Source organism: Balaenoptera musculus, chromosome 3 (genome assembly GCF_009873245.2).
Source record: "Balaenoptera musculus isolate JJ_BM4_2016_0621 chromosome 3, mBalMus1.pri.v3, whole genome shotgun sequence".
Classification (NCBI taxonomy): Eukaryota; Metazoa; Chordata; class Mammalia; order Artiodactyla; family Balaenopteridae; genus Balaenoptera; species Balaenoptera musculus.
This window is the reverse complement of record NC_045787.1, coordinates 154,373,353-154,388,168: the sequence shown is the minus strand read 5'-3', so window position 1 is coordinate 154,388,168 and position 14,816 is coordinate 154,373,353. Positions and strand designations below refer to the sequence as shown.

The following is a 14,816-nucleotide window of genomic DNA, read 5'->3' as shown; positions in this document are numbered from 1 at the left end:
ATTCCCTTAGTGCTCTTTTGAGTCAGTATTATCTCACTTTGGGATTATAACATGCTGGGGTTATAACAAAATATTGTTGACAATGTATGATATAAAATATTTTCCTTACAAAGAAAAATAGTCCTCTGTATAACCTGATCAACTACAATATAATAAGTTCCTTCACTACTAATTTTCTCCACCTCCTCTTCTAAGAGGATTGCTTATATCTTAATCTGATATTTTTCTTGTGATGTTCACAGGTTCAGATTGAAGGACTACTGTAGCTTGACCTCAGGCCTCTGTGGTCTTTGGGAGTTCTAGGGAATGAGAGTGCGATCTCGCCGCCATGCCCAGTGTTCCGGATCATAAGTCTGGATCTGAAAAGAAAACATCCAATGGCTAGGATGAGAACCCTCTGGAAGAACACAGACCACCAGTGCCTTCCTTCCAGTCCTCAATCTCCTATGCTCCTCTCTCTCCCCATCCAGTCCATCCACTCTACAAAGCCTTACAACCCTACCTCCTCACACTCATCTCGAGAAACCCAAGTCTTCCAGCGCATAGAGCGAATTAACTGGAATCGTAGCTTGTGGAACATGGGAAGCTGGACACGGCTCTTCCCATAGAGGAAGGAAAATATAGCTTGCTTAGGGGCCTGGTTGTCCTCCTCCATGTCATTGGCCAAGTAACTGGGGAAAGAAAGCAGGTTTCTTATCAGAAACAGAACGAGAAGAACCTCTGTTTAAGGTCATCTTACTAGACAATGCTAGAGGCTGACCATCTTCAGCACATGACCATTATCAGCTTATTAATTGTCAGAGTGCACACCATCAGCTGGGAAGATTACTGTTGAAAGAAACCAACAGATTCACCGTTTTCATACCTGGATGACAAAGATCACACTGGGAACCTGGAAACTATATTCAGCTAACATTAAGCAATACAATTTACATCTCAATTTTCCTTCAAAATTTTCTCCCTCTTTCACTCCTATTTGTATTTGCAAATAACTTTCTCCACATGATGTTGTAAGATTCTCAAGGAACTGACTACTTTATTTGTGTGTCATCCCTCTCCCACCAAATACCGAACGTAGCACCTTGCTTACATGGGTACGTTAATCAATGAGCATTTCTTAATTCCCTCCTTCATACCTCTTCCTGTTCCCTCATAGTCCTTGGCACACTGGAGTTACTTAATAAACTTTTGTCAATTGAATGAATCAATGAATGAAAATTTATAGACTCAGTCTATCTTATTCAAGCAATTGAAAAATAAAAAGTAGTGTGTCTATCGCTTTACAGGATCTGGTGATTTTATAAGACCCTGTCTTTAAGCAGTATCTAGTCTAATGGGGTAGTATAAAAAGAGTGGGGGTGATAAATAACTAACACTCAGATTAGTATATGATAATAGCATTCAAATAAATGCCACTGAGATGCAGAAGGTCAAGTCTTATCTGACTGTTAAGTTCAGAGACAGCATTATGAAAGAGCTGAAGTTTAAACTGGCTTTAAGGATAAAAAAATATTTTATTCAATTAGATATGCCTGAATAATCAGACAGCACATGTAATATAAACTAGAGGGAAGAAACTAGAGGACATTTGCAAGGAGGAGTAAATAACTTCTTTAAAACAAATAAATGAGATGTCTGGATGTCAAACTGTGTTCACTGAGATTGTAAAAATTTTGTTCATTGAGAACAAAATTCTCAGTGTTGAATTAAACTGAGAATTCTGGACTTGATTAAGAAGGAAATTGGGAGCCAATGCAAATTTTTAGGAGGGCTATGACTTTGATCTGTGTTTTAGGCTTTAATGTGGAGATGTCTACAGTAAGGAATATGAGCTGAGAGACCTGCAGTAGGTTGGCATGATATAAAGAGGATCTGGCAAGTGGCATACTTGAAGAAGAAGAAGAAGAAGAGGAATAGATTTGAAGCTGACATGGGAAGAAGAAGAGGAATAGATTTGAAGCTGACATGAGAATCAGAAATGACTATGATTTCAACACTATTCACATAGGGCATGGTGGTAACAATTATTTTTTTCTCCACTTGGAAGAGTTTTATATTTTGTTAATTTCATCTTATTTCATTTTTAAACTGGTATTAAGTTTTGTTTATGGTGAACAATAAAAAGTGAAAAAAAACTATATCTTAATCCCCAAACTCAAATATTCCTTATTGTTTTCTTCCACAGGGAAAACACTACAAATAGTTCTAAAATAAAGAGGAAAAGTGAGAGACCCTCTTCTGCCACTCCCACACACCTAAGGAATTGAAGGTTGGGTAATGGGATAAAGAAAAATACTCACAGAGCTAGGAAGAAATGAATCCGCTGGTACTGCCAGGAGAAGAGGCCAGCCCGGCTAAAATAAGCAATTACCATGGACAGAAGATACTAATAGGGAGATAAAAAACAATAAAGGGGGGCTCAAATGTGGAAGTGGAAGAACACTGGAATAGGGAACTAGAGACAAAAGAGCGGAGTTGCAGCACATAGAGGAGAGAGTATCAACTGTGGGTTGAAGGTGCTTAATGGGGAAGGGTCAGCAGAAATGTTGCCAAAGAGTCAGTCACAAATTACAGAAAACATAGAAAGGGAAAGGCACAATGCTGTGAAGATGACAAGATCTGACTGTTTGCGGGAGGGAGCTTAGGATGGCAGAGATTGGGAGGAGCTTTGGTTATCTGGAGCAGAAAGGTGTCTCAATGGTCTGCGTGGAGCGGTGATCCTAGGAATGTAGGTGGCAGTATCCATGGCCTAGTACTCAAGGCCCCAGAGGACACTGCAAGGGCAGGGGTCTATGTGCCACATGGAAAGGAAATAACAAGAAATGGTTGGGGGGGGGGCGTTGCCAGGTACTGAAGGAGCCAGGCGTTTTCTAGACACCAGAGAAGAGATCAGCAAAGATTGAGAAAAGGAAAGGTATAGATGTTTTTTAAAAGTACAATCCCACAGATTTGGGCATTAGTAGACTTTGATGGATAATATTACCTTGTCAGACACCCTCAGCTTTTTATCCCAAGCCAGGAATCTTTGAACAACAGTATCCTCTGCAAAAAAGAGGGTATATTAGTTTGACATTGGAGCCCTCACCAAATCTCCCCAGAGAAGTACGACGGTTGTGGCCAAGGGTTAGCATGAGGGGAAAAGGAGTAAGAACATTCACTGTGCAATCAAGTATGACTGTCATTGTGGGGCTCCCAGGAGGAGTGAATATATGTGGAGTTGTGTTTCTGCAGAATATCTGCATTACTAAGACTTTAAAATAAACACCTGTAGCCACTCATTAGACATGAATGTGTCATTTCAGCGATTAAAAATGTAAATTCACATTCCTTTCCTCATGTAATATTCACATCACTGGACTGGGTGTTATGACCTTCATTGTACAGATAAAAATATTTAGATTCAGAAATTTAAGAAAGGAAAAATACATAGTAGAAGCTACACTTAACCCCAAGTGTTCTCATCTCAAATGGAGAGATTTCACCAATCTGTTCTCATGCTGTGTCATTTTCAAAATGTCCTTAACAAATGATCAATAATAGATTGTCACCACTTACACATTCCCAGTAATGGAGAGCTCACCACCTAAAACAAAATCTTATTTCTTACTGATAAAGTATAGTTATTGGAAATTTCTTCATTTTAGAAAGAATAAAATTGTAGGATGATGTCTGGGGCCTCTTCCTACCGAGCAGCCTGTTGAAGACCTCATGGTGCTCAGGTTCCACGGCCGACTCCCACTGTCTCTTCACCTGCATTGTGAGACCACTCACATTCCCTGTGACCCAGCTGTCCTTAGACTCTAAGGCTACTTCCTTCATGACAGCTACTGTCACATCCTTCTTCTGGCTGCAGGTCTCAGACAAGGGGCTGGAATCTATCCAGAGGATTATATAATGGAATAAGATTAGAAAATAAATCATTTTCTTTGAGATTCAGCTGTTGATCCCACACCTAGGCCCTCTCCAAACCTCCCTACAACGAACCGCTCTGTCCTTATAGACTCTAGGCCTTGCCCTTCTCTTTCTTTCTCCTTTGTTTATATATACCCGCTTCCACTATCTTGGTATTATTACATCTCCATATCCTCAAAAATCTTCCTAATTATAATTAATTTTCTTTTTAAAAATATTTTTCTATTTATTTACTTTTTAATTTATTTTTGGCTGCATTGGGTCTTCACTGCTGTGTGCGGGCTTTCTCTAGTTGCGGCGAACGTGGGCTACTCTTCGTTGTAGTGAGCGGGCTTCTCATTGCGGTGGCTTCTCTTGTTGTGGAGCACTGGCTCTAGGCATGTGGGCTTCAGTAGTTGTGGCACGTGGGCTCAGCAGTTGTGGCTTGCGGGCTCTAGAGCAGAGGCTCAGTAGTTGTGGTGCACGGGCTTAGTTGCGCTGCGGCATGTGGGATCTTCCCGGACCAGGGCTCGAACCCGTGTCCCCTGCATTGGCAGGTGGATTCTTAACCACTGCGACACCAGGGAAGTCCTATAATTCATTTTCACCACCGGGGAAAGAAAAGGACACTCCTACACGACTCCCCTCATCTCCTTTCCCTCTCTTGTGGATCTCAGGTACTGAACCCTCCCTCCTTGTTGCACAGACTATCTTTCCATTGAGTTTTTTATCCTTTCCAGCTCTTATACCTTTTTCTCCCAATGTCCTGAATGCTGACACCCTCCTCTTTTTCACACACTGACTCAGACACTCTTTCCTAACTCCCTAACGGTTTTTTTAAAAAACTAGGAACCCCACCTAAACATCTACACATTGCAGTCTCCTCACCTGAAGATCCTGGGCTTTCTTCCTTCACCGTCCCTTCCAAGGCACATCCTGAGGAGCTTGGCTGGGAGCTCTTATTCACAAACTGGGCTAAAAGAAGATATTCAGCCATGATTTCCCCCAGAATGTTTGTTCCCCTGCAGAGCCCAGCCCTGTTCACACTTGATCTCTGATTGCTCCAAACTGATTCTGTATAATGGCTGTGCTGAAGGCTGTTATGTCTCTTCCAGTCTGGGAAAGATAATAAGTAATGAGGAGCTCTGAAAAGAAGCTGTTGCCCACATCCATTGCCTGGAACCCACTGAGTTTGAATAGTCCAATCAGGATTATTGGAAGTCTCTGATGTCATCACTCATTCCAACCTTGCAACCATGTCAGTTTGAAGGAAAACACATGTAACTATCAGAGATGTGGGTTTTCTTCCTTGGAAGTTAGTCTTAATATCTCAGGTTATTGACTCAACCTTTTCTAAACTTCCATCACTGTCTCCATCAGAGAATCCATTTTTAACCTTTGTCTCACCAGAAGCCACATTTTCCATTTAAAATCTGAATATGATGGACATATATCCTCTTCTTTCCATTTCCATTTTAGTACTTTGATGGAGGAATGGGGAAGGAAATAGTAAGTAAATTTAGGGTAAGGAGAAATGATAATAACTTGAAGAGCCAGTTCAGAAATACTGAGACCCCAGGCACATTGATTTATTGTGTGAAAAAAAAAAATCAGAGCAAACCCAATTTTGCAAACCTCTTCTGACCACCACTTACTGATATGTACTATGTGCAGGACCCTGTCCTGGTAAGAACTATGCACAACTACCATTACCAGGCACTTACAAACTAAGCCACACTTAAGGATTAAACAAAAGCCCCTTTTCTGAATCAAATATAAAGACATAAAAATCTATGTATGTGCTCACACACATTTCAAATGGTGTATAAAATTTCAGGGAGTCTGTGCTTTCTTTAAAGCCTATCCCTCAATTCCAAGTTTAGCCTCCATATCAAATTTTGGATACATATATCTTTGAACTAAAATTTTCAGTACTGTTTATGTATAATTAAGATATGTCACCTGTACAAAAATCTCTAATTTAAGGGAAAATATGTTTTCTCTAAAGGTGGGGTAGAGTGCCATGGGTGTACAAGTGAGAAAAGGAATACAGCCACCTCAGATTACCTGTATATCACAGTATCCAGTAAGGCTTCTACCAAGCCTCCTAACGTGCCTCTTTTTAACAACCCTAAATACCTTACACTTATTAAAAAGGTAGTTAAGACCATGTTTTTTATCTACTGTTTGAATTTTAACAAGAAGTACATCTGTTAATTCTGGGAATACCAAAATTTTACTTTGCATTTTTAAGAATTAGATATTCCTAACTAACTCCAAATATACATGAGTAAATGATACTAAGTGTATACTTCTAATATAAAAAGTAACTTTATTGGATGAGGTTTCAGGCACGATCTAAACAATTCTGACTTCTTTTACCACACTGCAAATTGGGTTTGCATCTACCAGGATACTTGCACTGGTGGGAAATTCCCTGATCTCCGTGAAAGAATGTCCACTGTTATGTAGAGGTCTGGTAGTCAGGAAGGTTTGTATATGTTTATATATATATTCATATATATACAATGTTTTTATATTCCACATATAAGTGCGATCATACAGTATTTTTCTTTCTCTGTCTAGCTTATTTCACTTAGCATAATGCCCTCCAGATTTATCAATGTTGTCACAAATGGAAGGACCTTCCTTTTTAAGGCTGAATAATATCTATCTATATCTATATCTATATCTATAATATGAAATCAGCCAGACACAGAACAAAAAATACTACACGATCTCACTTATATATGGAATCTAAAAAGTTGAATATGTGGAAGCAGAGAGTAGAACAGTGGTTACCAGGGGCAGGGAGGTGGGAGAAATGAGGTGATGTTGGTCAAAGTCTACAAATTTGCAGTTATATAGGATGAATAAGTCTAGAGATCTAATGTACAGCATGATAACTATAATTAATAATACTGTATTGAATGCTGGAAATTTTCTAAGAGAGTAGATTTGAGGTGCTCTCATCACACACACGCACACACACACACATGCACATATACACACACAATGGTAACCGTGTGAGGAGATAGATAATGTTAATTAGCTTTTTGTGGTAATCATTTCAATATGCATATGTATATAAAATCATAATGTTGTACGCCTTAAATATACACAATTTTTGTTTCAAAAATCACATATGGGAAGAAAAGATGCCGTTGAATATTAGACTAGTTGGTTAAACAAGGTTTTTTTTTGTTTGTTTTTGTTTTAAATTGGGGCTGCCAAGGAGAGAGCCTCACTACTACTTTTTTTTTTTAAGAGTTGGCCTTTTTTTTTTTTTAATTTATATTTGTTTATTTATTTATGTATTTATGTATTTATTTATTTATTTATTTATGGCTGTGTTGGGTCTTCATTTCTGTGCGAGGGCTTTCTCTAGTTGCGGCAAGTGGGGGCCACTCTTCATCGCAGTGCACAGGCCTCTCACTATCGCGGCCTCTCTTGTTGCGGAGCACAGGCTCCAGACGCGCAGGCTCAGTAATTGTGGCTCACGGGACCAGTTGCTCCGCGGCACGTGGGATCTTCCCAGACCAGGGCTCGAACCCGTGTCCCCTGCATTGGCAGGCAGACTCTCAATCACTGCGCCACCAGGGAAGCCCAATAGTCCCCACCTTTTAAGGATCACAGTTCACTAATAGTAAAAGAATATTTAAGCATGGACTAGCATTATATTAATGTATAATTATTTAGATACATATATGAATATTTTATTAATATACCACATGTATCAGAACCTTATACTAAAAAAGAAAATTAAAATAATTAGATAATATACACAATAATTTTAATACTTTCTTTTCTCATCCCATTAGATATCCAGCTCACCTCCTCTAATTTATATCTCTCACTCAACAAATGACTATCATGTCCTAAAAATGAGTTGATCATTAAATGGCATCTTTCTCCAGTGAGGCTCTTGAAGAAAGTGGTGTTCAGCCTGGATAGGAAAGTTACATGGTTCTCATGGATTTGGGTTGACTACTAAAGTATAATTAATCTTACTAGATATTTTGAAAATTCATCTCAACTGTAAGAACTGAAAAATTAACTGATTAGTTGCCAGTAACATACTTCTGCATTGAAAAAGAATGTCATTTGATATGCATCTGGGTTTTTTTGTTTTTTGTTTTTTGTTTTTGCCACACCATGCAGCTTGTGGGATCTCAGTTCCCTGACCAGGGATTGAACCCAGGGCACAGCAGTGAAAGCACTGAATCCTAACCACTAGACCACAAGGGAACTCCCTATCTGAATTTTAAATTTCACTTTCTGTTTTGTGTATTTATATGATGAATCTGGAAATTCCAACATGGAAGAACCATGGAACATGCAATAATATGGTGCTGACTTGAGAGAAAGGAAATAGCAGAAATATCCATAGAACTCAGAGATTCATCAAAGTGCAAAGGAGCATATTGGGTCCTATCTGATACATTAAAAACTTAAAAATCTGAATGCACATCTGAGCACTCACTATGAGAAGTGGCAACCAGTGTTGCTAGGGCTAAGGGTGAAGCACATGACCACTCTCAGTAAACAGATAACCCAGATCAAGTCCATTCTCATTATATTGGCTTTAACCTTAGGCTAATCTCAATATTATGAGCCCCAAATTATACACATAATCATAGATATTGCTGGGGGAAAGAATGGTATTGAATGGACAAGGAACAAAAGCTTGACCATAAATCTGAGCCTAGATCAGACATTTGGATTAAAGAGAAGGAGGGTAGTGAAATGAAGAAGACTTTCACAAGAACCCAAGTGCTACCTTGCACAAGATGAATGTGTTCTTTTGAAGAAAGTGAAGTTTAATAAAATATTTTCCTTATTTTTATAATAATGTGAAATTGTTAGAGTATTTTATTTAATAAATGATATATATATTTATATAAGATCCTCATACTTACTCTGGTGTATTTAAGTATGTATTCTATATGATAAAATAACATTCTGCTATTGTTTTACTAGTATTATGTTAGTGAAAGTGTCATTTTCCTCATCAGACTTCCCATAATCTATGAATGTTTTTAAAAGATCTATGACTGGACATCGACAGGTTAAAGTGATCATGAGAATTTCAGGTGACAAGAGGAGGGAGGTTCAGTTTGGTTCAGTGGCAATAATTAGTAACATGAAAAACAAAGCTGCCAATGTCATTAATGGAAAATCCCTTTCTCACCATGATTAGTACATAAGACCTTTATGAAGAGTCAAATTCCAAAAAATTCATAAGATAAATATCAGATGCCACTGAATAAGTAAAATGCAACTGCTATTGCATGGCAATTGAGCTTAGTGTCAGGTGCACTTGGAAGCACAAAGATATTTATAATTTTAAGATATTAATTCTCAGCTCTCTTAGGGAAAATCATAGAAAGGGAGAGTATCACTGCAAAAGAGACAGGAAAACACTGGAAGGTCTTGATCACAAATCAAGACAAATTTGGTAAACCCTAAAAGTCCTATCAGGCAGTGGTTTGTTTTTTTTTTTCAGACAGTAACATCTCGTTTTATGACATCATGATTTTTAAAAGTTGTAAATATTATAAGTAGACTAAAGTATCTATAAACTTAAAAGAACAAAGACATGTGACTAAATCATTCTGAATTTGTCTAGATAACTTATATTTCAAAGGTAAAAATCCACCTAAGTACATACAGTAAGTAAAATTAAGAAAAATTAGAAATATTTTGAAAAATCAAAGGCAGTTCCAATTAAAACACAATGTCACAAAGTTGTAAAGCTAGTTCCAAAAATCTATAAATTTAATGCCTGATAAGATTCATGAAATTGATCTTTTCATCTGGAAAAAATCCGTTATATTTATTTATGATTAACTAAGATATGAGACTGAAATTACGAGAAGAGAATTCTTCTGACACTTCATTTGGTAAATCCTGTCTCATCCCACCACTCACCTGAGTCTTGAGTTCTCTCAGTAAATAAACCTGAGAAAAAGACACCAAGCAGAGTCTTTGGAGTGAGTCCATGTGTGAGAAGAGGCACCCAAGGTCTGATTATAAGGAAAGGAAGTCTTCAGTTCATCTCCCCACAGGCTCATAACTGTCATGTCACCTGTAGAAGCTGGAAAGCCCTGATCTTGGGATTGTTAGACATGGAAGCCACCAAAGGGAAAACTGAACGTACCTCATTGCTGGAAAACCACAGAAAAGAAGCAGCTAGGTTCCAAATGTTTCCCTGTGTGAGCTCATTTTCCTAGGTCACCTTGCCCTAATGAATTGTAGTGTCTCAGTTGTTGTCAACACAAAAGAAGCCTAACAGTAGCTCTAAATTCAAAACAAGTAGAACACTTACGTCAGAGCCCCCAACATACCTCTACGGGTTCAAGTGATTTCTGCTGGTCTTCACCAGTATTCTCCATTGGTCTCTATTTTAGGTCATAACTAAACTAGAAGCTCCTTTGTGAGAATTAGGAAAATGTCCTCTCAGCCTGACCTACAAGGTGAAGAATTTGTACTCCAGAGAACACAGCCCTCAGCAAGAGCACCTGGGAAGGGGAGAAGAAGGCAGGATGCTTTTCACTCCCCCATGTACTTTTCCAGGTACATTCAGAGAGGATGGAAAGGACACTGCCATTCTAAAAGCACTGAAGTTTGGGATGTAAAATGTCTGTCCTCAGATATCTTGCTTTGCTGTGAAGTGTCAGGTTCTTCTGGTGGTGTGTTCTGTCTCAGTCTACTCTGCTGCTTGTACTCACAGGGCTGTTTTATTTCACATGCTCAATATTAGGGCACCACCCTTTAGCAACAGGTAATACTTTTCTGTAGCACCATCCTTGTTGTAACTAACCTTGCTACATTTTTGGCCCTCTTTCTTAATCAAGCTTCATTTTATACTAATTTGGTGACTTTCATTCCTCTGAAATTATGAATACTAGCACAGGGCGCCAGTTCTCAGCCTGTTTGAATTCAACCTGGTCTATTTCTCACAAATCATTTTTGCTTCTCTAATAAACAAGTTCGTCATTTGGCTTCAGTCAGGAACGCCTACCCCACAGGCTTCTACAGTCTAAAATTACACTTATTCCTGCCATCAACAACCTAGGTCCATCTGTCGTTAGCCACCATCACTATGACTTTTTTGTTCAACTCACATGGATGTTTAAGGTCTGGAATTGTTGCCATCTTTGAAGCTTTTTAGCTTCTTCTTCTTAAACTTTTGTGTAATACTAAGGAAAAAACTTTCAACCAAGTATCCTGTACCCTGAAAGCTATGAAAAATAAAGGCAAAGACGTTCCAGATAAACAAAAACTGAGCCAATTTGTTGTTAGCTATCTTACATACTAAAGAAAGTTCTTCAGTCTGAAAGCAAGTGACCCCAGAATAGAATGCACAAAAAAAGACAAAGTACCAGTAAAGGTAATTTTGTAATTATAAAAGACAATATGAATGCATATTTTTGTCCTTTCTTATTTTAATTAATTTTTAAATCCACTGTATAAAATGTGTATGTAATTGCATTGTTGACCCTATAAGTATAGAAATGCAATGTATTTCCCAACAAATGCAAAAAGAGGTGGATGGGAACAAAGCTTTTCGGGGCTCAGAAAATTGCTCTAGATTATAACTTGAATCCATAGGAAAAAAATGAAGGGAATATGTTATGGGAAATAATGTTAATATAAAAAAACTGTAAATATATGTTGCTACATGTAAGTTTCATGGTAATCCCAAAGCAAAAACATTAGTAGCAACACAAAAGTGAAAGAGAAAGCAATCCAAGCATACCACTAAAAACATCATCAAATCAAAAAATTCAATTTTTTCTGGGTGTAGTATTTCTGGTTAGCCATTTTTTTTTCTTTCAGTATTTTGAATATTTCATCCCACTTCTTTCTGGCCTGCAATGTTTCTGCTAAGAAATCCACCGATATTCTTATGGGGATTCCCTTGTATGTGACATATCCTTTTTCTCTTGTGCTTCCCAAATTGTCTGTCTTGAAATTCTGAAGATTTGATTATAATGCATCTTTGTAGATTTCCTTGGGTTTATCTTATTAGAACCTGTTGGGAATCCTGGATCTGGATGTCTATTCCCTTTGCCAATTTTTGGCCATGACTTCTTTAAGTAAGCTTGCTGCCCTTTTCTCTTTTTGTTTTTTTCTGGGACCCTCATAATGTCTGGTTTTTTGGAATCTAAGTCACTTAAGCTTTTTTCACACTTTTTCATTCTTTTTGCTCCTCTGACAAGACAATTCCATCAACCTCTCTTCCAGTTCCCTGATCATTTTATCTGCTTGATTTAGTCTACTCTTGAACCCCTTTACCCCTCTATTCTATTTTTCAGTTCAGTTATTGTATTCTTCAGCTTCATGGTTTCTGTTTGGTACATTAATAGTATATATTTGCTATCTCCTTATTGAAATTCTCATGTTGTTCATGCATTGTTTTCCTGACATCATGGAACATCTTTACGGAAATTACTTTGCTTTCTCTGTCATGTAAATCATATATGTTTGCTCCATTAGAATTGGTTCCTGGAGATTTATCTTATTCCTTTGTTTAGAACATGTTTTCTTGCCTCTTCATTTTCCTTAACTCAGTGTGTCCTGCAATGTGTGTCCTCAGTGTGTCCTTAACTCAGGATATGTGCATTAGACAAAACAGTCGCCTCTTCCAGTCTTCACAAAATGCCCTCATACAGGAGAAGTCCCTCAACAATCATCCTTACCAGAGATTTTGGAAAACTCTCATCCTTCCTAGTCCAAACCACTGTCTTTTTTCTTAGCAGTCCCCAGTCATCTATGGTATGATGAGTTCCATCAGCACTCTGAGATACGTAAAAGAGAATCCAGTTCCTTGGGCAGCCATGGGAAATTTTGGAAATTTGTACAAGTAGTCCCACTCTTTCCCTCCCAGGGAGAATTTGGGAACTGAGGGTTTTCTCAGGGTCAAGTGGTGCTACACCAGGACATCTTAGACTGTTCCGGCTGCTGTGACAAAATACCATGGACTAGGTGGCTTATAAGCAACAGAAATTTAGTTCTCACGGTTCTAAAGGTTGAAAAGTACAAGATAAAGGCATCAGGTGACTTGGTGTCTGATGAGCACTCACTTCTTGGTTCATGGATGGCCGTCTTTTTGCAGTGTCTTCATATGGTAGAAGGGGTAAAGGGTTTCTCTGGGGCCTCTTTTATCCTATTCATGAGGGCTCAACCCTTATGATCTAATTACCGTCCAAACCCACCATGTCAAATACCAACACATTGGGAATTAGGCTTCAACATATGAATTTGTGGGAGAGACACATTCAGTCTATAGTACGGGGGTAGAGCTCGTCAGGAGAGGGCGTTTCCTTTTTCCTTACTGGCATTGATGTGACTGGTTTCACACTCACCCAAGATGCAAAAGCCTCTTAACTATTTTCTGGATTTTTCATAAAGTAAATTGATTTGTGTATTGTTGACTTGGTGTGCCTGCGGGGAAAAAGATTTTCTATTGATTCCTTTTCTGGTTTCTTGCTCATGTCACTAGACTACAAAATCTCTTAAATTCTTTATTTAAAGTTATCATGGAAAATTTTAAATCTTAACAATGATAAGGATAATTACATAATTAACCCTGTCAAAAGTATCCATTACAAGTCTTCAGCGATTCTCATTATTCTGCTTTTCATTTTCAACTATCAACTCTGATTATCCTGGTGGCATATTAAATATAAGATGCTTTTGTTTGTAGGAAATTTAGTACTTTAGTACCTTTAGTATCTTGTGAATGAAGAGAAGAATTAATGAAAATATCATTATCACACGTAATAAAATACTGTACAAATATTTTAAAACATCATATAAAACCCAGTTAGATAGTGTTTTATGCTTGAAACTCTTGAGCTCTACAATCAACAGATATTTCACATGATATAACATTTTAGGTCTAATATTTACCTGGAGAATCAAAAGTGACAATGAATGAATAAATTTAATGATGTATAAATGGCCAAAGACTAGGTTTGGTAGGGAAAATGTGAAATAAACTAGATATTTGCAACCCATTTATTGTGAAAACAAACACAAGGGAGGAAGAAAAGACATTCAATTTTAAGGGTAACTGATAAAGAGTCCAGATGAAAACAATATTCAGGTTTCACAGAAGAACAGAGCTTTCAGCATCTAATTAAAGTTTTCTGCCCATTGGACATGGCATAGCAAAGCTATAATGAGGGAGAGAGAAAGCCACATATGTAATGAGAGTCCTTTAGGCAGTGAAAACCTCAGATTTGAAAAATCTCAAGAAGCAGAAAATTGTACTCTAGGACTTGATGATTTACGTACACATTTCATGTAACAAAGAACCCCCAGATTAATGAGAAGAAGAAGACACAACCTTTGGAGAATGGAGGGAAACAGTAATTTATAGAAACAAGATGACTCTTCATTTGGCTGAGCAGAAATTGGAACAAAACATACATGGAATATTTAACTCTCATGAAAATGTTCCCAAGATGCTTACCAAAACCCCACACTTTGGGTTTGAAATTGACCACTCTTAGCCCTGGAACCTCAAAGCATTCCACCCGTGGACCCTAATAAAGGCATGGGCCCCAGGTGCTGCCATGCTCTCCCTGCCTTCACCCTGCCTTAACCTCCCTGCATGTATCCTCAAGGTGAGCCACATATTTCCACCAGGACCTGTGAGTAATAAACTTCACTATTTCAGTTCCCTAGTGGTGTTTTCTTGAACCCTGGCTGGCCAGCTGACACCCTGGGGGCTCTAATTAACAAATATTAATTTAACAAAGTCACAACACTTTGCTTCCAAATCTTCTACATAAAAAGACCTTTCTCCCCTAGTTTCCGTTGGTAGAGTGCTCCAACCACTTCCAGTTTCGCACAGCCCAATTGGGATGGATGTATTCTCAAAAAAATGCTTGAAAAATTTAACATGCCTCAGT

General features: G+C 38.1%; 1 protein-coding gene across 1 annotated transcript; it reads right to left on the bottom strand.

Moving 5' to 3' along the window:
- Nucleotides 1-276: 276 nt before the first annotated feature.
- Nucleotides 277-3,819, bottom strand: LOC118892574 (speedy protein E4-like). Its single transcript, XM_036847323.1, has 5 exons — nucleotides 3,687-3,819; nucleotides 2,984-3,042; nucleotides 2,301-2,386; nucleotides 503-671; nucleotides 277-359 (listed from the first exon to the last, which is right to left on the bottom strand). Exons 1-5 carry the CDS (start codon nucleotides 3,817-3,819, stop codon nucleotides 300-302), a joined length of 507 nt encoding a protein of 168 aa, XP_036703218.1. The 3' UTR covers nucleotides 277-299.
- Between the last annotated feature and the right edge of the window lie 10,997 nt (nucleotides 3,820-14,816).